This window comes from Camelus bactrianus, chromosome 15 (assembly GCF_048773025.1).
Source record: "Camelus bactrianus isolate YW-2024 breed Bactrian camel chromosome 15, ASM4877302v1, whole genome shotgun sequence".
Lineage (NCBI taxonomy): Eukaryota > Metazoa > Chordata > Mammalia > Artiodactyla > Camelidae > Camelus > Camelus bactrianus.
This window is the reverse complement of record NC_133553.1, coordinates 45,779,795-45,803,370: the sequence shown is the minus strand read 5'-3', so window position 1 is coordinate 45,803,370 and position 23,576 is coordinate 45,779,795. Positions and strand designations below refer to the sequence as shown.

Here is a 23,576-nt window from a genome sequence, read left to right as displayed (position 1 = left end):
AACATTTGGCCAAAGGCTTGATCCAGGAGGGTATCTGAGGAAGGAACATTCTAGAAGGATGGAACAGCAGGTGCAAAGACTGAGGCAGGAACACGGTGAATAAGTTTAAGGGTGTCAAGTGGGTCAGTATGACCAGGAGAGAACTGAACAGGTGAGGATGGTAAGCAGTGGGGTCAGAGAGGTCATAACAGGAGGCCGACCATGTTGGCCTTATAGACAGTGAAAAGGACTTGAGTTTTCACCCTGATAGATTTGCGAGCAGAGTGACAGGATCTGATGAAGTTGGGGCAGCAGGGTACCAGTTAGGAAGCTGTTGAAATAATGGAAAAATGATCAGATTTGGGACATATTTTGAAGGCAGAGGCAACAGATGTTGCTGAGGGACTGGATATGGGATGTGTGAGAATGAGGCACATCCACAATGGTCTGGGAAGTTGGAAGGATGGAACTGACATTTCTTGAGATGGGGAAAACCATGAGAGGCTTAAACTGGAAAGGGGGGATATCAGATATACACTTCTGGACATGACTGAATTTGAGATGCCCTTTCCACAATCAAATGGTGATGATGAGAAGGCAGTCCTGAATCTCAAGGACAGGCAGGGGCTAGAATTAGGAATTCAGAGTCAACAGCATTGAGAATGTATTTAAATCCATGAAACTGGATGAAATTGGTACAGCAAAACCAAAACAGCAGCTCCCAAATATCCCTATTTCCAATTACTCATATGCTTCAATAAATAATTAACCTTTGACTCTAGTGGCCACAGTTCCAGACTTTCCAAAACAATCTCATTTCACATAATTCTCATATTTTCAAAAAGGCAATTGTTCAGTGTAACTAAATTATTTTTAGATGATGTGAGACTTACATAAATACATTCACAAATCAAAGAGAAAATTATCTTTCACTGGACCATATGTTCTGATTAAAGATTCTAAAACTACAAATACACACACACGTAACTCTTCAATTATTAATAAAATGGTTAGATCGTCCTGGAGCCAGGCCCCTTACTAAGAACTTTACAGAGATTCCCTTATTTCTCACAACAACCCTAAAAGTGAAAACTATTATATTCCATTTTACAAAGAAACAGACGTGAAAAGCCTAAGTCACATGCCCAAAGACACACAACCAGTGAGCAGTTGAGGCATCTCTGTATTTAGCGCTCAGAGATTCTGGGCGAGGGGCCCACTGAGGAGCTAGTGAGCTGAGGGCCTCAAACAGTCACTAAAGACACAGAGAAGGAGAAACAGGACAGACAGACAAGGCCTGACAGTCCTCGAGGCCCGAGGCCCTTTAACTTCAGGGACCCAAAGTCAAGCTGCTCTCTGATAGCACTGGGGCAAGAACTAACCCTTTCTTTGGGTAGTTGTTAAATAAGCTCTTATTACCAAGGGAGCAATAATTAATTAGATAGTAAGTATTATAGGAGTCAGGAGGGAGCAAAGCAGGGAGAATCTGGAACGTCAGCTGCTAGGGGATGAATTCAAGACGCAGGTGCACACAAAGCAGGTGTAGACCATTCCCAGGACTCCCACTCCCTTTCCAGACCATCCCCACCTCGCTCTGCTTAAATGATAACAGAGGTTTTCAGGAGATCCTCTGAGACAGACTGCCTTACAAATGTCCTGAAGATAGATATTAACTACTATATATAAAATAGATAAACAGATTTCTTCTGTTTAGCACAGGGAACTATGTTCAACACCTTGTAGTAACCTACAATGAAAAAGAATATGAAGACAAATATATATATGACTGAAATATTATGCTGTACACCAGAAATTGACACATTATAAACTGACTATACTTCAAGAAATAAAGAATTAAAAAAAAAAAAAAGAGTCCTGAAGATAGAGATGGGCCACCAGCAGTAGAAAACTCACTGGGGCAGTTTCACCACTGTGGGTGCTCACACTCTGCCCAGGGCATCAGCATCTGAACCACTAGGCGCCTCTCCTTGCCTTTTGCATTGGAAGAATCTCCCCAAAGTCTTTGGGGCCAAGGCCCTAGAGCTAACCTCTCCAAGAGGGGTGAGGTCATATCTGCCAGGGTCAGTAGGGTGGGATAATTTTGAGAAGCTCTGTCAATGGGCTATTTTGGAAATATGAAACAGAAACACTAGCATTCCATTCCTTGACAAATGAGACTCCTCGGATGAAAAACATTTTGGAGGCTATGAAAAACTGGCTTCTTTAGGTCCTGTATAATAATCAACTCAGTAAAGAACTCCCTCTGGAGACAGCCCCACGGTCGGTTTAGGGGACATAATAACGAAAGCTACAATCGTTAAACATTCACTGAGCCCTTACTGACAGCCAGGCACATTGCTTTATGCACTTTGCATGTATCCGTTCCTTCCATCCCCACGGCAACCCCATTTCATTACAGGTGGGTACTTGTACTACCTCCCACTTTTTACAGAGGAACAAACAGAAACACAGGTTTGACGGTTCCCTAAAGGTCTCCAAAGGGGTTGGTGGTAGAGATGAGATTCTAACCCCAGCAGCCAGACTGCAGAGCTCCCCCCTTAGGTGCTCGGCCACCCCAGCTCTCAGAAAGCAACTCTGGGTCATTACCACTGTACTATGAGCACCTCTTCTACAGGAGGGAGTGACACAAACCAAAGACATCTTCAGAGGCTGGGAGGGTAGAATGGGGGAAAACTGAGCTCAGGATATAGACTGCGGGTGACAACAGAGCAAACTCCACACTGACAGGACCATCCAGCTGTAGCCTGTGTGCTGCAGCCACCCTCCCTGCCCCCTTCCCCACCCCCATCAGCCCTAAATTTTCAAGTATGGCTCCAACCAGCAGCCATTCAGCCTCCGGTTCTCACATGAATCCCGATCCTTCTAGTTTACACAATCACGCTTATAAATCTTGCTTTAGAAATGATAGTCTCCTCTAAAATCTCAGGACATTTCTCATGTACAGAATCTTGGCATATGAATTATCTGAAGCCCTTGCCTGCCCACAATTTCTCTTCTAGCTCCATGTTTCTCCAGGTATGCTCTAGCCAGAATCTCGAGGACAGCTTGTTAAAACTGAATATTCCAACCCTCATCCTAAACCACAGAATGAAAAGCTCTGAAGATGGGGCAGGAGAAGCTACACTTTGAACACGCCCACCCCCACCCAGTGATTCTTAGGGACACCAGAGTCTGAGTAGCGTTAGTATTTAGTTCTCGGGAAACGAGCTACAGCAATAGGGTTTAATGAGATTCTGCTTCAAGTCCGAGTGAAATCTTCTCGTCTCTCTGTAATGAGCTTTCTCTAAAGCAACCCCTTTTGTCATCACAACTGATATGTCTCTTATTGTCTGGAGAATAATGATCTCAGCCTGGCTTTTAAACATTCTAGAATCCACCTCAGTTTTCTAAACTTTCTCACTCTCCAGGGTTTCTGAACTGTAGCCCTCATATCACTACTGATTTTAAGAGACACCTGAGATGAACTTTTTATTTTAGAGGCCAAGTGTTTATCTTAGTGTAAATGAAGAAAAACTGTAACTACAGTATCCAAACCTGTGATTTCATGCATACTGGGGTTTAAGAGGGAAATAAAAGAATCAGAGTTTCAAAATTTTACGTAAGTACATAATAGCACAGGCAGTACTCAGATAAAAGTCTTAAATTTGGGGAAACTCCCTCTGCCTGCTTCTTTCTGAACAGGCACCCTCAATTTCAGCCATGTGTCCTTGATCACAGGCATTCTCTGCCTTTTCCCCAGCAGGTCTGTGCCCACGGAACACTGTTTCCTCTTGTAAATCTCTCTTTATATATCACCCGTCATTTCACACCCAGTTCATTCCTCCTTCCAGGAACCCCCAGATTCTTCCAGCCATCCCAGTGCACTTCCTTCTTGAACTCCTTTAACATACTTAAGGTACCACTCATTTATAACCTACTTGCTACTGCAGTGTCTAGATGTATCGATTCAGTGTCATTTCCCTAGTGAAACGAAGCCTCCTGAGAATAACCCTTAGTCTCTTTACTTCTGGATCACGCAGAGTGCTAAATGGTCCTGGTGGATCTCACCACAAAACAAGAGCTCGGTGAGTGAGTGTGAATTCATCATGCAACTGAATGAAATGTTCCACAGCAATGAGAGAAGTGGCTGTTGCATGCCCTTTATATCTCTGTACTCCAGGCCAGATTTTTCAGCCACATCTCTTCATCACTGCCAGGTGAAGAGCATAGAAGCCAGAGCCCAGGAAATTCTATCCAAAGGTGTGATTCTGTGGGTGTCCCCTGGCCAACGAGGGTGAGAAAGGTGACCTTAGCCATCCCGGGTGCAACTTATCTCTTTACAAGGGCCAATCACCTCTGCCGCTGTGTCCTCACTCTGGAGGAACCAGAGTGGTCACAGCATCCTGTAGTGAAAACAATGCTAGATGGGCAAACAGAATCAGCTCCACTACTTGATTCATCCTGTGGCTTTGGCCTTTTTGTGTCTCAAGTTTCTGAATCTGTCCAGTACCTGTCATGACTAATTCACACTTGCTATAAGGCAAAAGACACTGATTTTGAAAGCACTTTAAATTCTCATGTACAATAAAAACATCAGGGACACAGCATATGAATCTGCAGGGAGAATTAGATGGGGAGGCCAAAGGGCCCAGTTCTCCACTGGGCAAGTCGTGGGCAATAGAAGGTGTGGTCCCTACTTCCAACCCTCCCCCATTTGCTTCTCATGTGACCTCAGGTACCCACTTAGCTTCTTTGGGATTCAACATCCTTATCTGTGAAATTTGCCTGTGCACTAGATGATCTGATCTAGGGCCAAGTCCAATGTGAATTTGAGAACGTGAGAATGATAGTCAAACAAGACTAGTGCCCACTGCACACTTCACTGGAAGTGCTCAGTAGTGGGGCTGGGGCCCCTTGTGCCCAAGATTTGGGTGGGCCCTGGCAAAGTATCACCAGAGACACTCAGATACCCTTCCCTCCAACCAGCACCTGTTTTGTGGATAAAAGTAGACCTGTTGTTCATCCTACCCTCTCTCCACCTGACTGTCCAACTCCCTCATCTGCAACATACATGACAAAAGGCCCCACTTTCTCACTGCCGTAGGCATGGTTTTTTTCTTCCCCTTCCTTTTCTAAAACAACTTCAAAATCACAGGTTTTTAGTGTTAAGATCTGGCTCTGAAATTAGTTATCCCTTCAGCTCCCCCTCAGACACGCACTGCTTTCATGAGTGAAAGGGCTAAAGGCCACATGTGGAGGGGAAATGGGGGAATAAATGGGAATTCTCGTGGTGGGAGGGAGGCAGCGGCAAAGGCCATTGGTGAACTGGTAGGGAATGGAATGGCCCTGTGTTCTTTGGGATTCCATAAAGGTCTGCCTGCTTCCCAAAGTGTAAGCCACAAATCTCCTAGGGTTGTAGTTGCTGTGGTTTTTTGGAGCTTCCCTGTAAGCCCTGTAACCATGGTTTCGGGCAGACTGCATCACAGCCGTGAGCATAAAGGAAAGAGGCTTTTTCCTATTTTCCCCTAAAATTCTGTCTTCTTAAATATGTACACACACACACACACACACACACACACACACACAGAGTGATATGCCAAGATCACTCGTGTGCAGCCTTTGACCCTAGGACAAAGTTATTCATTTTTAATAACTGAACATCTCTCCATGAGAGTCAGATATCTTTTTGTATAGACCAAAAACCCCTGAAAAAAAATCCACCCCAAACCACACCTGCTCTGGGTGCAAACAAGTAAGAAATCTGAAAATAAAGAAATCCATTTCCTAATTTAACAGCTTCCCTCCAAAAAAGAGCTAAAAACAAGGTTGCTTTTCTGAGTGCCAAGGTTGAATGCATTTGGCTTATTGCATGTGGACAGGGCCTATTTCCAAGTCCATAATATTTTGACAATGCAATCAATTAACTCAGCTTCAGACTTAGAAATAGTATCGCATCAAACAGTGTCTTGAAAGTCAAAACAGGGAAACAATATAACTTTAAGTAGGATTCAAAGCACTGACTTTCAACTACTTACAAAAGCAGAACCATTTTTATAATACAACACTCGCTCTGGATGGATGGGCAATGCGTCGGGCGCAATAAGCTCGGCTGATGTCTCTGGGACCCCGGAGGGGGCTAGAGAAGAAGGCATTTTTCTCCCTGTATGTCAGAAGATGAGCTAACCACCTCGCAACAGAACAGAAATGGAGCTAGCTTCCTCCCGGAGGTAAAAAATAAAACAGCTCCTCACTCGGCTACGCAGGACAAAGCCAGGACGTGAAAGAAGCCTTCAGCCTAGGGTTCCACGTGCCTCTCCAAGGACGGAGGCGCCCACCCACACACAATCACACACGGCCGGCCCACCATGCGCCTGGGGGAGGCGCCGGGTTCTCCGCCAACCTTCAGCACCCGCGGCTCCGGGCGCCCAGCTAGCGAGCTCCTCGTAGCACCCCCTGTCTGGAGGGGGCAGAGGGCCGTACTGTCTTTTCAAGTCTCATCTTCCTTGCCCCAATGCCTACTTCTCCACAACTACTAAGTGGAGAGTGCTTCCCCAAGGGAACTGAGGCATACACACACACCTCCCAGAGGGCAGTAAGCCCCCGCGCTCCACGACCAAAGCCAAGGCCGCGAGTCTTCCCCTGAGACCCCACAGCCAGGCTCCTGGACCGGGAGGCGCTCGACTCACCCAATCCTCAAAGTGGCGGCTCCCGTTCTGCAGCAGCTCCTCAAACTGGATGGTGCAGTTGGCCACGAAGTCGTCGTAGCCGATGGGGGCATCGTGGAAGACGGCCAGCTCGATCTTGCGCCCGTTGCACACATCGGTGACGAACTCGTCGTGCCAGGCCGGGCTGTTGGTCTTCTGCTTGGTGGCTGTTTGGCCGATGCGCGAGTCGTCCACATTGAGGGCGATGTAGGGGTCGAGAAGGAAAGTCTGCGGCCGGGGTCCCACCGCATGGCGCAGCGACCAGGCTGTGGGCTTCAAGCTCACGGCCTCGCAGATTTTGATCTTAAGAAGGCCATTGAACACTACCATGGTCGGGGAGGGGAGTGGGGGCCGGGGTCACTCCGTCCGCCCCGAGGGCAGGAACGAAGATCCGACGCCGCGGCGCTCCGAGCCACGGGGACTCGTGGGTCCCCTCTAGCCCCACCCCACACTCTCCCTACACCTTGTAGCGCTGCGCCCTGGCGCGGGCGATTCTCAGCCAGTGCATGTATTTCCTCGCCGGGTTCCTAACGGAAAACAGGGAGGGGGGGAGAGCTGGGGGACGTCCGTGTTTGGAGCAAGTCTCTCCCCCCCTACCACGAGCGGCACATCCAGAAGAGGAGACGAGCTGTCGGCTCCGCTGCAAGTCGCGGGGGCTGTCTCGCTAGCTCTCCCGGTCCCGGCTGCGGGGAAGGGGGCGCCGCGCCCGGCGCTTACCTACCTTTCGGAAACATAATCCCCGGGAAATTTCGACTCCGGGAGGGGGAGGGGGAGGGGGCGGTGGGACGGGGCGGGGACGAGAACCCAGGGCGCAGATTTCAACCCGGATCCTCTTCGCACACCCAGCGCCTGCCTCTGACCGCGCGGGGCGGGGGATGGACCGAGGGATGTGCAGTCTATCCGGAGGGATGCATGTCGAGAGGAAATGGTCCTCCTCGGAGCCAAATTTTTAAAAATCCTCAAGCCACACGGCCAGCCTGGTCGCTCCTCTTGGGCGAAGCCGCGCCGCGCGGCAGTTGGCGACCGGGAGGCGCCAGGAGCCCGGAATCTCACACCCGCGCGGGCTCGGGAGTCGGGGTGGCCGCCGCTCCGGCTCGGGGCGCAGGCCGGCACTGAGCAGTGCGCAGCGCGGCGGAGGGGCCGGGACTGCGACTCGGCGCGGCCCCACCTCCCGGGCGCCGGCGCCCGCCTGCGGCGCTCCCCGCGTCCGGGCTCTCGGCTGAGGCTCGCTCTCTGCCCGCCAGCCCGCCCGCTCTCCCCTTCGGTGTCTTCTCCCTCCGTCGGTGTGCGAGCGAGTCTCCCTCCCTCTAATGCAGGAAATGCGCAAAAGACGTCAGTGTGTGTGTATGTGTGTGTGTGTGTGTGTGTGTGTGTGTGTGTGTGTGTGTGTATACGCGCGCGCGCGTGCGCGCGCTCCTGTGTTTGGGGAAATAGAAAGTTTTGCCAGTTGGGGGAGCAATACGGGAAAAGTGAACCGAGGAGAGGACGATCGAGAGCTGGCCAGCCTGCCCCGGTCGAGGCGCCGGGCGGGGGAGCGGGGGCGGGGACCCCACGCAGGACCCCGGGGAGTGGCGGCCTTGGGGGCGGGGATGCAAGCCCGCCGGCTGATACCTGGTCTGTGGTCTCCGTGGGGAGTCCAAAGGGCCGCGCATCTCTCTGGGCTCTGCGGCCAACATTGCCTTTTCGAGCCAGGGGTCGGGGAGTGGCTGGGGTCGTGCAGCCGGAGGGGACTCAGGACCCTCCCCTGGGCCCACCCCTACTCGGACCGCGGCAGGCCAGGGCAGCCTGCGGAGTATTGGCCAGTCTGTCTGTCATTCTGTCCGGAGACGCTTTGCTCCGTGGTGATGGGGGAAGGGGGGAAGGGGGAAAGGGAGGGGTGTGCAAGGCTCGGTGTGAGCTTTAAAACATTTATTCTCTCTTCCCTTTCTTTGGTGGCATTCTCCCTTTTGGGGTCTTACTGAACTTATCGGGCTGCAGGAACTTGTTGACAAGTGAAGGCTTAGTAGCACCCTGGCTCGGTTTGTGTGTTTATTTCTTACAAAGTGACTTCATACTTAGTCTGGATCTTGCCTGTGCCCTTTTGGGGGACAGGGTTCTAATCATTGCGCTGACAGCGGCCCTCCGAGCTGCGCGAAAACGGGGCGCGTCTTCGGGGGCAGGGGGGCGAGCGGCGGTGTCCGTGCTAATTTCCTCCGTAACCTTTAAACTCTCGCTGGAAGCCGCGGCGGCGGCTGATCACGTGAGGAGAGCCCTGGGCTGCTGGGGAAGAATTTCCTCCGCCGGGAGCCGCGGCCGGGGAGGGCGGCCGGGCGAGGGACGGCCCCGCGCCTGGGGACGCGAACCTGGGAGGGCGGGCCGGAGAGCGCGGAGGTCCAAGGCGCGGCCCTAGCTGGAACAGCAGCAGGGCAGCGCTGGGAAGGGGTCATCTCCGCAACCTGTGAGCCGGAGAGTTGTGCAAATGGAAAAAGAAAACCTCGGCCTTCACCCCTGTGCCAAGTCTGGTCACGGAGTTTGTAGGAATCGTGGTAAGCTGAGTGTTCATCTTTCGAGTCTGGTTAGTGTCGGCCAAAATTTAAAACCCACCTCTCGAGCACTTTTTCTCAGTGGAAAAAGGTTATCATTGCCTGTGGCTTAAAGGTTTAAAAAAGCTTAAAGGCCAGGAAGGAGGCAGTCCCCCGGAACAACAGGATACCAAGCGCAGAACACAGGTTGCAAAAATGATCAGAAAAGTCTCCAGGTGACTATGACAGATCCTCCCCTAAGGCCTGCAGCCACTGCTCTCTCCCCTAGCTTACAAGTTCTCCAAGCCCGCCCTGTTGGATGAAGCAGCAGGGTAGAGAGAATGCAGACATGCTGTCTTAGGGACATTTGGGACTGTTCACATATAAAAAGTCAGGATATAAAATATAAGATAGTTTAAGAAATAAAGATAGATAGATATATGATATAAAAGTTATGTCTTCCAGGGCCACTCCTACCAGCTGGAGGCATATTTATACTCTGTCAGTTTGACAAAGCACATGCGGGATATCTCGTTGCTGTTTAATTTTTACTTTGATGATCAGGACTTTTTCCTCTTTGCTCCTTACTTCCACCATTCTATTCCTATTAAACATGTTTCTATGTTTGTGATGGGAGACAATGGTATGTAGGGCTGGATCTTCTGAAAATACATTTGGAAGCAGAAGCAGAGCTACAGAGATATGAGTGAGATGCTTGACAGATGCAAAATTGATGGGCTACCAACAAACTCAGCCACCAGGAGAATTAATATTTTAATGCAATATTTTTTAAAAAATCAAAATGAATGTAGACTTCCAGGATGGACATACTATTCAAATTTTGCATTAAAAATTTTTTTGCATTACAATATTATTTGTATTGCTGAGTGTATTGGCATCCCTGAAATTTTGTACCTAGGCTGTGTGCTTCACTTGCCTCACCCCAGCCCTGTGGGGAAGTTGAGAAAGGCAACGATTTCATGAAGTCAGGGATTCTTGAGGGTTTCATACCATCTCTCTATTCTTTATCTGGGTAAGTCCTGTGAACAAAGGACAAGGATCGAAAGCCATTGGTCAACATCCCTCCTCTTTCTTGTGTTCAACAGGAAATATTTAGAACTAATGACACACTAAACTTGAACTTTTTTGCATATTATATTCCCCCCAGCTCCCTAGGCTGGTACCCCAAATATATTAGATAGGGTCTGTTGCCATCTCAGTGACTAGGCATTCTTAAAAGCAATAACCTACAAATTTCCAACTAGGCATTCTTAAAAGCAATAACCTACAAATTTCCAACAGACCTGGACAAGTTTACAGGAAGGCAGCATCTGCCTCTTAGCAGACTGTTACACCATGTGAATAATCAGACTGCAATCCTCAGGTGTGACCAATTCCAGTATGACCTCTCCTTTCAATTACAAGTCTTTCTGTCTGGGGGTGGAGAAAGATGGGGTAACTAAAGACTTGGCCAAACAAACTTTGTTTTGCATTCTAAGAATACTTAAATAAAAAAGGAGAATGTCAGTAGTCAACCTACCAAACATTGCTAATTCCCTGCCCTTATTACCTCCTTATTTCTAAATAAATCTCTCACCATCCTGATCTCAAATTTTGCTGAATAAAAATCTGTATCCACCAGGGGTACCATGGAGATGCCAGTTGTGAGCCTGTTTAGAGGAAAAACCCTTAAATTTACCTGGGGGGACCATGGGGCTAAACGAACTCTCTGGTCCAGATTTCAGGTGAAAGGGAAAACAAGCCCTTGCAGGAATTATAAAATGTGAGACTAAAATTCCAATCAATAATTATTGTGGACTTCATCCATCTCTTGGCCCCCTGTATGGTCCTGAAAGACAGGACTGTGTAAAACACGCTTAGGACCCCAGCTATGGCCTAGTTATCTTGTGATCTTTGGGAGAGGGAAGAGGAATGGGAGAAAAATTATAGAAGAATTTAACAAGATGATCACGATGGTGACCCTCTCCTTTTAAAATGAAGGCTCATGGGGGGGGAAAGACTGATAGACAAAGAGGCGCCAGGGCAGTATGATAAGCAGCAGAGGGAGGGCTGCACCAGCCTCTCCCAGTGCACAGGGGCATCAGCCCTTTGCCTGGAGTTGCCTAAGAAGGCATCACCCAGCAGGCCTAGGCTGTTTCGTAGGAATTCCTTCAGAGGCCAGGAGGAGAGGAAAGGGCATTGGAGGCAATGGGGACAGAGTGTGCAGAGCACAGGAAGGGGAGAGCATGGCTGGTTGGGATGAATTAGGGCCCAGGTGTACCTGGCATGTGGCAGGCAGGAAGAGGAGGTGAGGTAGGTTGCACTGGGTAACTAAGGCCTCAAAGAGCCTGACAATGAAGCCTGAACTTCTTCCTCAAGAGACCCTGATCCTTCTAACGTGGAAAAGCAGCAAAGCAGTAGTTAAAACTTTAAAAAAAGCAATCTTTCAGGGATGGATATTTTTCTCTCCAATTTCTCTGTAAAAGACACACCCCAAAACAGGATGTCAGAGAGACAGAAGATCCAGATCTGAAGATGATTTACATTCCACCTGATCAGAAATGCTACAGTCTGTGGATATTGTTCAGCTCAGTAAGAGGAAGGAGGGAGGACACCAGAACCTTAGACTAGCACATTAATATTCATGGCCTTGGTGCTCTGCTAACTGTTGCCATTTACAGAATGTTAATGACTTCTGCAAAGGTCTGCCTGGTCAGGGTCTGTTATACATTCCACACATGCTCCGTGGGACAGAATTCAACCACCTGAGCCCAAGGAGGGAATATGCAGCAACATGACAACACAAAAACCTTGCAGGGTTCTGTTGGCCCTGCCCTGGCTTAGCTGCCCCACCTCCCCTGAGTTTCAGCCCTGCTTCTGCCCCAACCCTGGGCCCACTCTCTTGTTACTGGCTTAGTCTGGCCTGCCATGTCTGCTTATTTGGATCCTATCTCTGCTCTGAACTCTGTTGCAGTGACGCAGAGACCTGCAAGGAGATAGAGGGATCAGTGGTAAGCCTATAGAGCCTAAAGATAGAAGTGGGCAGGAGATGGCCTGGTGCCCCTCCCTCCTCAGTTCCCTTGACCCTGAGCCCCACTCTCTCAGGCGCCATATGGAAAATAATACCATATACCACATCTTCTTTGGCTCTGATGTTGGGCTGTTATCTTGGGACTTTTAAGTCCCTAAATTAATCCATCGATCTTTACTGAGTACCTGCTACATTCAGGGGTAGGTGCTCTTAGGAGGGCAAATAGATACATGGATGAGTCCTACACCAGTGGAGGAGACAGGAAGATGAATTCAGGCAGTCATTCATTTATTTAGCAGTTGAAATTGAGTGCCATGTCCTCTGGGGCACTGGGGAAACAAAAATGATGACACATAATGACCCTTTGTTAGTTGGGATGGGCCAGTTCATGCTGCTGTAATAAACAGTCCCCAAATCCCAAGGTATAACAATAACAGAATCTCTTCTCACACTGCTGAAAGTCCATGGCAGGATGGACTGGGAGCTCTGCTTCCACGTTAGCATCATTCTCACTCCTGCATGTAGGCCAACAGAAAAGCCACTACCTGGAACATATCTGGTCACAGGAAGAGAGCAAAGGAAACTCTAGAAGGTCTTACTCAGGCAATTAAATAGCCCACCAGAAGTGCTAACCATCACTGCCACTCACTAGTTGTTGGCTAGAACTGGTCACCGTAGCCTCCATCCCCCAAACAGGTGGGGGCTGGGAAGTTCTTCCATCCTCAGAGGTGTGGAGCCTGGAATATCTGGCAAATAGCACTGAAGACTGCCCTAGACCCTGTCTTAAGAAAATTGGTGCATAGAGACAGCTCAAGGTATAAACACATAGTAAATGGAAGCTAAATGGCACCGTCAGAAAGTGCTATAGTAATTTAGGGAGAGCAAGGATCACAATACAGAGTGGGATAGTTGGACCCCCAGTGGCCCTGGGCCACTGCATACAGAAGACTTCCAATGGCTGGAGAATCCTGCCGACATCAGAGTAGCAACTACCCAAGCTCCTTTTCCCCTTCCCTCAATACGTCTCACCTCACAGGCCCTGCACATCCTTCCAGGGACTTCAGAACCAAATCAGCACTAAGGAGGCATTTGGACCCAGCAGAACGAAGACTTGTGTGTTACACTCTGTAGGATGTGAGAGACCACCTGATCTATAGTCTTTATTCTTAGTAAATTCCTTTAGTAAATGAGGAAACTCAGTCCTAGAGAAGTTAACTGACTTGCCACACAAGAAACTTTTTTAAAAAAATAAATAACCAAAGCACTGTTTAGAGGTCAAAAACCAGTGCTTGGACTTCCTAGTTTAAATTCACTGTTTTTTCTACAATGTCATGCTTGAGCCAACACAATGCCATGTAATGATAGTAACTCCAATTCCATTTTAATTCCTCAGAAACAAAATATCTGTAAATCAAAAGTCCAAGTTTGTTTTAAGATATTGGTTCCAAATTTAACTGGCCTTGGTCAAATAAATTACTATAGAATTACAATAATTCTTGAGGGACTATGATTTGGTAGAGTTCTTCCTGAAGTTGTTTTGGTAACACTTACCATGAAAACAAAAGGACTTTATTGTTCCTCACTTTCTCTATTTTTAACATCTTCTCTCCTAATGCCAATCAGATGTATTCTCAGCGTATGGTTTTATGACACCTGCACCTAGTGTAACAGCTGTTCCCCAAAGCTCCCTGTGGAATTTTTATCAGTTAGCAGAATGACTGATCTGACTGCTCAGATTAGGTTATAGATCTCTAACACGTTCTGGACATTTGGCTAATCCATTTCTACTTCTCATTTACTTTTCAGGATCAAGGAACTCGTGTTCCAGGGCAGGGAACATTGCCTTTCGTCACCAGTAACGATCATTCAGGTATAACAAATGTAAAATCAGAGCTGGTTAAACGCACTGGTTCTGTTGCAACCAGTATGTGATGCAGGGTGGCAAATCCTTCTCTCATTTAAGGCCCCAGTGCTCCACGGGCCGGTCCTCATTCTCCCGGCTGAAGCTATGCGTCCTCCTCCCTGAATTCTCCCCCCTCCGTCTCCTCCTCCCTTCTCCTTACAGCCTGTACCTCGTTGTTGGTACCTGGCTTAACTCTGCCACTTCTCTGAAAGGTCTTTAAATTTGGAGACGCAGTAATACCCATCTCCATACTTGCTCTCTAGTATCGTGGAGTCATAGGTACAACTTTGTGCTCTAAATGTTTGTCACAAGGATGGCACTTTGAAATAAGAAGAGTGTCACAAATCTTGTTAACCTCTCCCTTCCTTGCATAGATGAGAGCCTTGGCGAAGGGTGGCTCGCTCCATGGTAACCAGGGATTGTAGTGATGAAGTTACCGGGCGTCTGGGCGGCGTCGCGGTGGCACCTCGGGGCCTGCAGACATCGTGCCCGGCTCCGCGAACCGACAGCGCCCTCTGGCGGACGCGAGCGTGCCCAGCCCAGTTCCTCCGGCGCCCTGACCGCCTCTACTTCCTCTGAGTCCACGGACTGGGGCTCCCAACGCTAGGAGCAGTAGGATTACTGAACAAGCTGAGGGGATAGGTTAAGGAGCAGACCACATGGCAAGGGGCCATTGGCTTTATCCATATGCCCATCAGAAGCAGGGGACAGATGTAGTCAGCGAGCACCTGCTCTATCAAAATACTATGCTCTTTTTTTTTTTTTTTAATTAACTACGGGGGTTGTAGCCAACGAACACATCGAGAAAGAGAAAAGATCATGAAGGATCTTGGAGCCTGAAAGGTATTTATGGGCCAGGTTACCCACATCCCAGTAGCTATGACTTAGTTACATGGCCACATGTAACTGCAAGGGAGGCTGGGAAACAGTCTAGTCAAGTGCCAGGAAGAAGAGAAGAGCACAGCTTTTTGGTGAGCAGAGAGCTATGTCTCCCACTTGGTCCTTTCCCCCAGTGCTGGAGATTAGGACGATCCATTTGGGTTAGCTAACCCTCAGTGCAAACTTGATCCATTCTTCTTTTGCCTCATTCTTTCCCTATCTTATGTGTTAAAAAGAGCCAGAAAGACTCTACAGTTGTGGAAAGAGATGCAGGTGCAGGTGTGGGCAAACATAAAGGTGATGAAACAGGAGAAAGAGCAGTGTGCTAGGCTACAGTCGTCTTCCAGCTCCTCCCTCTCCTTGCCCATTAACCGGCCAAGGTGCTCTCACCTTTGGTGCCAGTTGTGGTGTGGTGGGAGACATCGCCTATTGTTTCCTGGGGGGAGGATCCACTCTCAATCCCTGCAAGTGAACTTGATCAAGGTCTTCCTTTCCTCCAGGTGAACTCGGAGATGCTGCAGTGCAGCGTCGGGTGGAAGTGTCAGATGGAGAGTGACTTACTAGGCACCAACTTCAGATGTAATACTATTCTGTACTTTGAAATTTCAAGGAAGCTTTTATATCTATCCCTCTTTGATTACTCCCTTCTCAACCACAAGTTCAGGGCAAATATCATTATCTCCATTTTACAGATGAGGGTCACTGGGATTCAGAGAAGGTAAGGGACTCAAGTGCACAGGATGAGAGCCCAGAGCAGCACCTGGTTCCCTAGACAGGGCCTCCCTCCCATGCTCACCCTTCCCCCTTTTATCTGTGTCTGATCAGGGCACTAGTGGGTGGCTGTTCTACAATTTCCCTGGAAACTAAGTCTCCAGGGAGGCCTCATTGCCCTGCAAGGCAAAGGCTGCTGCTCCAGTGGGCGGGTTGCGTGGAGACACTGGCCCAGACGGGAGAGCAGGCCGTCCCACCCCTCCTCAGCTGCTGCCGCCCACCTGGCCTGGGCGGTGAGGACGTTAATGAAGGAGGGCTGGCTGGGGCACGCTGCATCTGGTCCAGCAGGCACTGCACTGGGCCGCACCAAGCGGCAAAACAGATGCTCAGAACACAACCTTTGCCGTCTGAGGAACATAGAGCTCCTGGCACCCTGCTCATTGCTTTTCTTGGGGGTGGGGTGGGCACTCACTTACCCCCCTCTGCGTGAGGGTAGCTGCCGGTCAAGTTCTTATCTCACTGAAGGATTTTCTTTTAAAAGTCAACCTTTGTCCACTTCTCTCCTTTCCCCTCCCCTGTCTTTTCTTTCTCTGAACCTGTTGCACTTCTGTTGTTAACTTCTAACAAAGGGAGCTTTTCTGGATTGTTTTATTCTTGCAGATGCAAACAAGCTAACCAGGAGAGCCAAGCCAGGTCCAGCTGATGCCGGCCTGTGTAGGTGGGGTGCAGGAACCAACCATTGGAAGCCCTATTCTGGGACTTGACATTTCCCAGAGAGCTTGGAAAAATCAGGGAAGCCCTGCCCAGGACTAGGTCCCGTTAACCTCGAGTGTGTGGTCACTCAGGGCCCTGCATGGTGGGAGGGTCCCGGTGCCTGGAGTCTAGTGAAGGAAGGAGAAAGGGTATTTTCCTCCTCACTCCCTGAAAACCATGCCAGCTCCTTTTCCTGACCTGAGCCCTGCACCCCTTATCCTGTTTGGCTCAGCTTAGATGGCATTTCTTCCAAGAGAAATGCTCCCCCATCAGCCCTGAGTACTAGTCTACCTGTTGGTTTCCTCCAAAGGCAGAACTACAGCAAAGCTAATATGGCCTAAATTTTAGGGCCCCTCCCTTGCTCCTTCCAAGGCCCTGTTCCTAATTTTATATTTCTAATTTTGTATTCTTTTTCCTAAAGAGGGCTTTTCACATTGTTTAAGCTTCAGGCCACATGAAACCCGGGTCTACCTGTGGTCTTTCCCATTACTCTGCAAACCCCCTGATTCAGGGACTGTGTCAGATTCCCTGGGGTATTCCTAGGTCCAGGGCAAGGCAAGGCTCTCAATCGAGGTTTGTTAAATGAAAAGAACGAAAGGAAGAAAATATCCTTAGCTAGTGCTTAGCTGACCAGTGGTTCTCATTGGAACCCTCAGCACTGTCACCTGGGTGCTCTGGACAGGCTGACCTGGGACTTCAGGACAGTGCAGTGCAGGGTGGAGGCCAGGTGGGAAGCTCAGGGACTTAGTTCTAGGATCTTGGGCAAACTCCTACCTCTCAGTGGGCCCTGGTTAATTCAAATGCAGGGGGTTTGTAACAACTGCCTTACAGGATAACAATGGGCCTTGTGTTACAGATGGTGCAGTACCTGACACTGAGTAGGTCTCAGGAAGTTCCTTTCTATACTCACTCCCTGAGGAACGCTTTGTTTGTAATCCTTTTTATCTCTAGCGCTGAAGGCACCCTCAAGATTACCCTTAGGGCATTTTAACCAGGTGGCTCCTGGATAGTGGGGTTTAGGTCCAGGCACACAAAGGGATTGGCTCTGGACCCAGTACCCCACTGAGGATGGCCCTGAGACCAAGTCTGGGGTCCCCCCCCCATACCCAGTTCCTTCCTACATTAAGATAGAGGGCTTCAAGAAAAATTCAGGGAACTCGAATACAAATATAAATAATAAGGGAACAAATCATGTGGCTTACCAGCTTCCGCTTGCAGCTGTGGTTGGCTTTTCCAGCTATTTGACCGAACTGGAGCCCTCAATGGCTGTAAAGTAGTCATTTACCTCTGTCTCTCAGAGAAGAAACTGAGACTGATGTGGTGTCAAACCACCTGCCTCACTAAGCCCCAGGGTTGGCGGGCGGCAGACCCGGAACCGCAGGCCAGGTCCAGGCCCTTGCCACCCTGGCTGGACACGGCCTCCTGCCCCCTGTCCCTCAGCGCAGGATTGACACACACACCGCTCAATTCTTTCAAGTTTCCACATGGACACCCTCATCTCGTGGGAACCAGGGCACCTGCCAGTGTAAGAACCGACCTTGCCAGCCCAGCACAGAGCTTGTCTTTGTGGTTTTTTCTCTAACAAGAATGGAGAAGTGGTCAATGTTTCTCACGTTTTCCTCTGGTGACGTCCACACAGTCTGTGTTTGCATGTGCCAGAGCTTGAAAATTCAACAGCTCGGTGGGGAGGGTGGCAGAAGGCAGAGCTGGGGGGATGGGAATTTACCATTTACTGCAACATGAGTTCTGCTATTCACTTTTTACGTAGGAACAGTAGTAGCAGTAACAATAACAATCAATAAAAGGACAAAATACATGAAGCAGTGATTTTTTTTTTCAAGATGCTGGGTGTCAGGCAACAATGAACAGTGATCCCTCTGAACTGGGAAACAAACCAGGTAAGCCCTGTGACTGACCCAGCCTAAAGCCTTGAGAGAATTTCCAGGCTATAGTGCAATGAGGGGAATGCAGACAGAGCCTGGTGGACTGCTGAGCTGAGGAGGTGGGGCTAACCGTCTGGGGAGACCACAGTGGCTAGAGCTGGTATGAATGACAGTACTGGAGAGGTGAGAACTACACAGAGGGGCTGCTCAGGATTCGGGCCCTGATTAGTGTGCAGATTAGTGTACGTGGGGAAACCACTCGCCTGGGAAAGAACCCCCTGAAAGGATTAGAGGGAGTAGTGCCTGGTGCTAGGAAAGCTGCCTCTTCCCACCAGCCAGAGTGAGAAAGCTCATCATGCACAGTGCCTCAGATCGAGTGCTTAGAAAGGCCTCGCCCTATTAGTCAGGAATGGTTAGCCCTAGACTCAGCGCTGCACCGTCTCTGCCTAACAATTAAAAAATAAGACTCAAAGGAATCGAGCTATTTCCAAATAACAGCTATGCCCCAGAGCAAAGCTTAAGAATATTTAAGGGAAAACACAAATACCCATTGTACAACAACTTAAAATTCACAGTGTCTGGCATCCAATCAAAAATGACCAGGTATGCAAAGAAGCAAGAAAATACGTCCTATGGTAAGGAGAAAAATGAATCAATTGAAACTGGCAGAGATGTCAGAATTAGCAAAGACGTTAAAATCGTTATTATAAATGAATACCATATGTTCAAAAGGTTAAATAGAGAGAGACTATTAAAAAGACCCCAGTCAAACATCTAGAGACACAAATCTGAGAAGAATACATCAGATGCAGTTAATGGCAAATCAGACATTGCAGAAGGAAAGGTTGAGTGAATCTGAAGACGTATCAATAGAAATGATCCAAAATGTAACAGAGAGAGAGAAAAAAATCCTTTTTAATGAAAAGGTAGTCAACTAAGGTGTGGAACAACTTTAAGCAGTCTGGTATATATGTAACTAGAGTCCTGGAAGGAGAGGAAAGGTTAGGAAGGACAGAATAAATATTCAGATCCAACACACTACCTTCTTTTATTTTTGACATTTTCAATGTAGGCAACTAACTTGAAAATTGAAAACTTCTTGTAGGACAGACATGCTGGTAGGCTGTCAGTTTGAGGTCACTGGCATAATGGCATGAGGAAGAGGGGATACCTTGCATGGCAGTACAACTGCATACTGGGGGCAATAGCTTTTCTCCCAGCGTACCACTGCCCAAACTGAGGCTGTCATCAGAACTGCTTAGTAAGATGCTGAGTCTACTTTGTGCTTTGATGGATCTTAAGTTAGCCTTGAAAGGCAAGAACGCTAACAAGAACAATCCAAGGCAGTATCTCATAGGGTGTAACTGGTATAGTATTAAATATAAATGTAAGCCCCACTGGTGTAGAGCTAGTGAGAGGTGGGGTCCTGGCTAACTCAAGGGCAGGGACTGCTCCGTGAAGACTGCCATTTTGACTTTTCCTCTGAAGGGAGAAGGTGTACCCTTTACCTGCAGGTCACAGGCTCAAAATCAGGCTGAATTTAGATATGGCTGAGTTCCCTGCAGTCTCCAGGCTGATTTAAATGCAGATATCTTGCTCTTTCTTCCTCTAAATTCTTGCCAACCTGTTTTCAACCCATATCTGAATAGCCAATCATTTTTCTAAGGAGATATTCTGAGTTCTGAAAAGAGCTTTTTTTCCTGTTCCTTTGAAAACCTCCATCTTTTAAAAAATACTGAGTGGACATGCTTGATTATTTGCCTGATGACAAGGTAAGTCTGTTTTGAAAGAATATTCGGGAAAAAAAAAAGCCAGTTGAAATTCATTCAAATGCCTTCTCCCATAGCCTCCTGCACTTCAGAAGTTTCAGGACATCACATGCAGAAGTGCCAAATGCTTTTTTGAGTCTTCCAGCCAAGTGCCCCCAACTAGGTATGTTCCATGTGGTAGAGCATTGTGCAGGGCCAGCTCTACAGCTTGTCAGAAGAGGGTCAGCTCACAGGGAGTGTGGACGTTGGTGGTTACCTTCCAGTTGCGAACCAGCAACCCTACTTCCTCGTTGAGGTTGTTTTGTTCTGCTATTGATGCAAGGTTATGTTTTTCTCAGAGGCTGGGTCCTCCCCACTTCTCCAGCCCCAGGGGTGAGTTCCTGATCAGTCTAAGGCTCTAAGCCAATCCCAGGAAGTATTAGGCATGCCCCTTGCCTGTGATTAGTTTAGGAATGAGTGTATGATAGAAAACTATACAGTGAGAAGTGGGAGTGAGGAGTCTTCTGGGGCACTTTCTGAGGAGAAATTGATGAAAAGAAACAGTTCCTTATAGTGCCTGAAATATCACTATTAGTGATTATTTTTCCTTTTGAATTAATTATTGTCCTTTTCTTTTAGATTAATATATTTATAACACAAATAGCTCTGGAAGGAGTAATACTTGGACTCACATGGTTGTAAATTAGTTGGTCAGCTCTCTAAAAGGATTTAGGTGGTATAGTGGGTTGCATGGTGGTCCCCCAAAGATAAGTCTACACCCTAATCTCTGGAACCTAATTCTTGGAACTGTGATAGTTATCTTATTTGGGAGACATGGTCTTTGCAGATGTAATTAAGTTAAAGATCTGGAGATAAGGAGATATCCTGGATTATCTGGGTAGACTCTAAAGCCAATGACAAGGTATCCTTATATGAGGGAAGCAGAGGAGATTCACAGACACAGAGGAGAAGGCGATGTGAAGACAGAGGCAAAGACTGGAGTGATGAAGCCACAAGCCAAGGAGACCAAAGAACGCTGACAGCCCCCAGAAGCTGGAAGAGGTAGGGGAGGATTCTCTCTTACAGCCTCCAGATGGAATAAGGCTGTATGGACACCTTGATCTCAGACTTCTAGCCTCCAGACTGTGAGAGAATACAATTTCTGATGCTTGAAACTTCCTAGTTTATGGTAATTTGTTGCAGTCGCCACAGGAAACTAAGCCAGGTGGCATGGAATTGCTGAGTGTTTAAATGAAATCAAGACCCAGAAGGGGAAGCCTGCTGGTCACGACTCTATAGGGTCAGCCTTTCTTCAGAGTCTCAGCCTTGACCCCAAATGGGCCAATTAGCCTATGCCTTGTCCATCCTCAAAGACGAATTCATAAGCCCTCTGGTCACACATTTCATCCCGACCATGCCTGTAGATGTTACTCCTCACCTTGGTCATATGTCTCTCAGATGCACACCCCCGGGCACAAGGAAGTGAGATAAAACAGTATGGAAGATTGTTCAGTACAAACTTTTCTCATTTCTGGGGGTACAACTCATAGGGCCCCGTCTCTCTAAGAGCCTTCCTGTTTCTATAAGAAAAAGAACACGTTTGGAGGATTCACTCCTCTAGGTGAATCTGCCCAGGTAACTGACATGGTTGGAGACTCATGCAGCTGGAAGTATAAGTTGGGAGCAAAGGAACTAATGCTTGCTGTGCAGGTACCGTGAGCCTGGCCTGGTGCTGGGTGCTTTACCTACCCAATCTCATTCAATTCTCACAAGAATCACATGAGGTGGGTAGTAGTAGTATTCCCATTTTCATGGGACCACGGGTCACTCGGAAAGGAAATGATAAGGTAGTTGCCTACCTTGGGCTTTGCAGCTTGTTTCAACCCAGGTCTGGTGAGCAGGGCAGGTGTGAGCCACAAGTCTGTTTGAAAAGGGAGGCAGTTCTGTTGACTTCCATTCCGCTTTCCCTGAGCTCCAATCCACCCTCCCTCAGCCTACGGAACACACTGTCCTGGGACAGGTCTATTCACCCTGTTTAAACAGGGCCATTAGCTTTCAGGGTGGTGTCACTGGGAACAGTGCCAGACTCTCCCACCAATCCTTGTAAGAAATTTTCCAGTGAGCATCAGCTAAATTTTTAAGAGAAAAAGGTTCAGCATACCATGAAGAATATACGTTTTTAACCCCCAATTTCCTGGTCAGTATCACCAATTTCTCTCTTGTACCCCAAAGTTTGGGAAAATGATGCTTCCTTTTCATGGCCTATCTCCTTTGGGAGGTAACTGTCCTTTTCCAGGAAACTGTTCAACTGTCTGATTTTCAAATCAAGCAGCCACACACTTGTTCCTTCAGTTAATACGCTTGGTTCAGAAAAAGCAGGTGGAAGGTATCTCTGGAAAACTGTTCTGGGAATATGCATTAAGACTGGTCTCTCCTTCACAGGTCTGTTTGCTCTATTTAGCTGCAGAGTTTACCAAAAACTCTTCTGGTCACTGCCCAGCAGGATCTGCAGTTCAGGTTTCCTTAGAACTTGGACTGGATCCAGGTTCTAAGTCTCTGCCTGACCAGTTACCAGCTTTGTGATTCCCAGTGAATCACTTACTGGCTCTGAGCCTCAGTGTCCTCATCTACACAGAAGAGGCGAGTCATCCCTGCCACCTACTCACAGTGCTGACTTCAAACAATGAGACAGCACACTGAAAACTCTAGAAGCCTGTGCAGAAGTTAATAATATCTTTGTGAAAAGCCTTGTCCCACTAGGATATTAGCTGTCACCTCTTTGCTCAGCGTTCAGCACTGGTCAGAGAGCCTCAACTCCAATAGCTTATAGTACAATATAGAGAGGACAACTCTTCACATCCATTTACACTAATGGCTCAGCTGTGGTCCACTCTGAGTTGCAGCTGAATAGCCTAAAACAGGATACTATACCATGGGGTGGGGGTTGGGGGAGATGTCTTTGGATGTCCCTAAGGAGACACCCTTTGTCACCATATAGGAACCCATACAGCACCATTTCTGATAGTGGCATGAAGTGTCAGCTGGACCCCTTCTGTTAACTCTCTTTAAGGGTCACTGTCTCATGTGGGTCAGTTATGACTGTTAGCAAATGCTCTGTAAGTGAGAATCCAAACCTATGTCTACTTTTTTTTTTTTTTTTTTTTTGCTTGCTGGAGTCACATAGAGAAGGTCTGCCTCCTTTTTTAAGGATACTTTCTTTTTCAGATATTTCATTGTTAGTATATAGAAATGCAGCTGATTTCTGTATGTTGGTTTTATATTCTGCAACTTTACTGAATTCATTGATTAGTTCTAACAGTTTTTTGATGGTGTGTTTATGATTTTCTACATATAAGATCATAGTATCTGCAAACAGACATAATTTTACTTCCTTTTCAATTTGGATGCTTTTTATTTCTTTTTCTTGCCTAACTGTTCTGGCTAAGACTTCCAGGGCCATGTTGAATAGGAGTAGTGAGAAAGG

The 23,576-nt window shown here is 47.8% G+C and overlaps 1 protein-coding gene and 1 long non-coding RNA gene across 5 annotated transcripts in view; one reads left to right on the top strand and one right to left on the bottom strand.

The window, feature by feature from the left end:
* The window catches only part of PRKCE (protein kinase C epsilon), a 470,104-nt gene extending 462,693 nt beyond the window's left edge, over positions 1-7,411 (bottom strand). Inside the window, exon 1 of one of the 2 annotated variants that reach the window (XM_074378800.1) lies at positions 6,666-7,411. In XM_074378800.1, coding sequence (XP_074234901.1) covers positions 6,666-7,013 — 348 coding nt within the window. In that variant the 5' untranslated portion in view covers positions 7,014-7,411. The remainder of the gene's footprint in view (positions 1-6,665) is intronic. The other variant, XM_010967731.3, reaches the window with a different exon arrangement.
* A 1,661-nt stretch (positions 7,412-9,072) lies between these two features.
* LOC105079020 (uncharacterized) overlaps positions 9,073-23,576 on the top strand; it is a 28,068-nt gene continuing 13,564 nt past the window's right edge. The window contains exons 1-4 of one of the 3 annotated variants that reach the window (XR_012511945.1): positions 9,073-9,208; positions 14,022-14,085; positions 14,493-18,359; positions 20,191-20,276. This is a non-coding gene — a long non-coding RNA (uncharacterized LOC105079020). Of the gene's footprint in view, positions 9,209-14,021; positions 14,086-14,492; position 23,576 lie in introns of those variants that run through there. The other 2 variants (XR_012511944.1, XR_836222.3) reach the window with 2 other exon arrangements.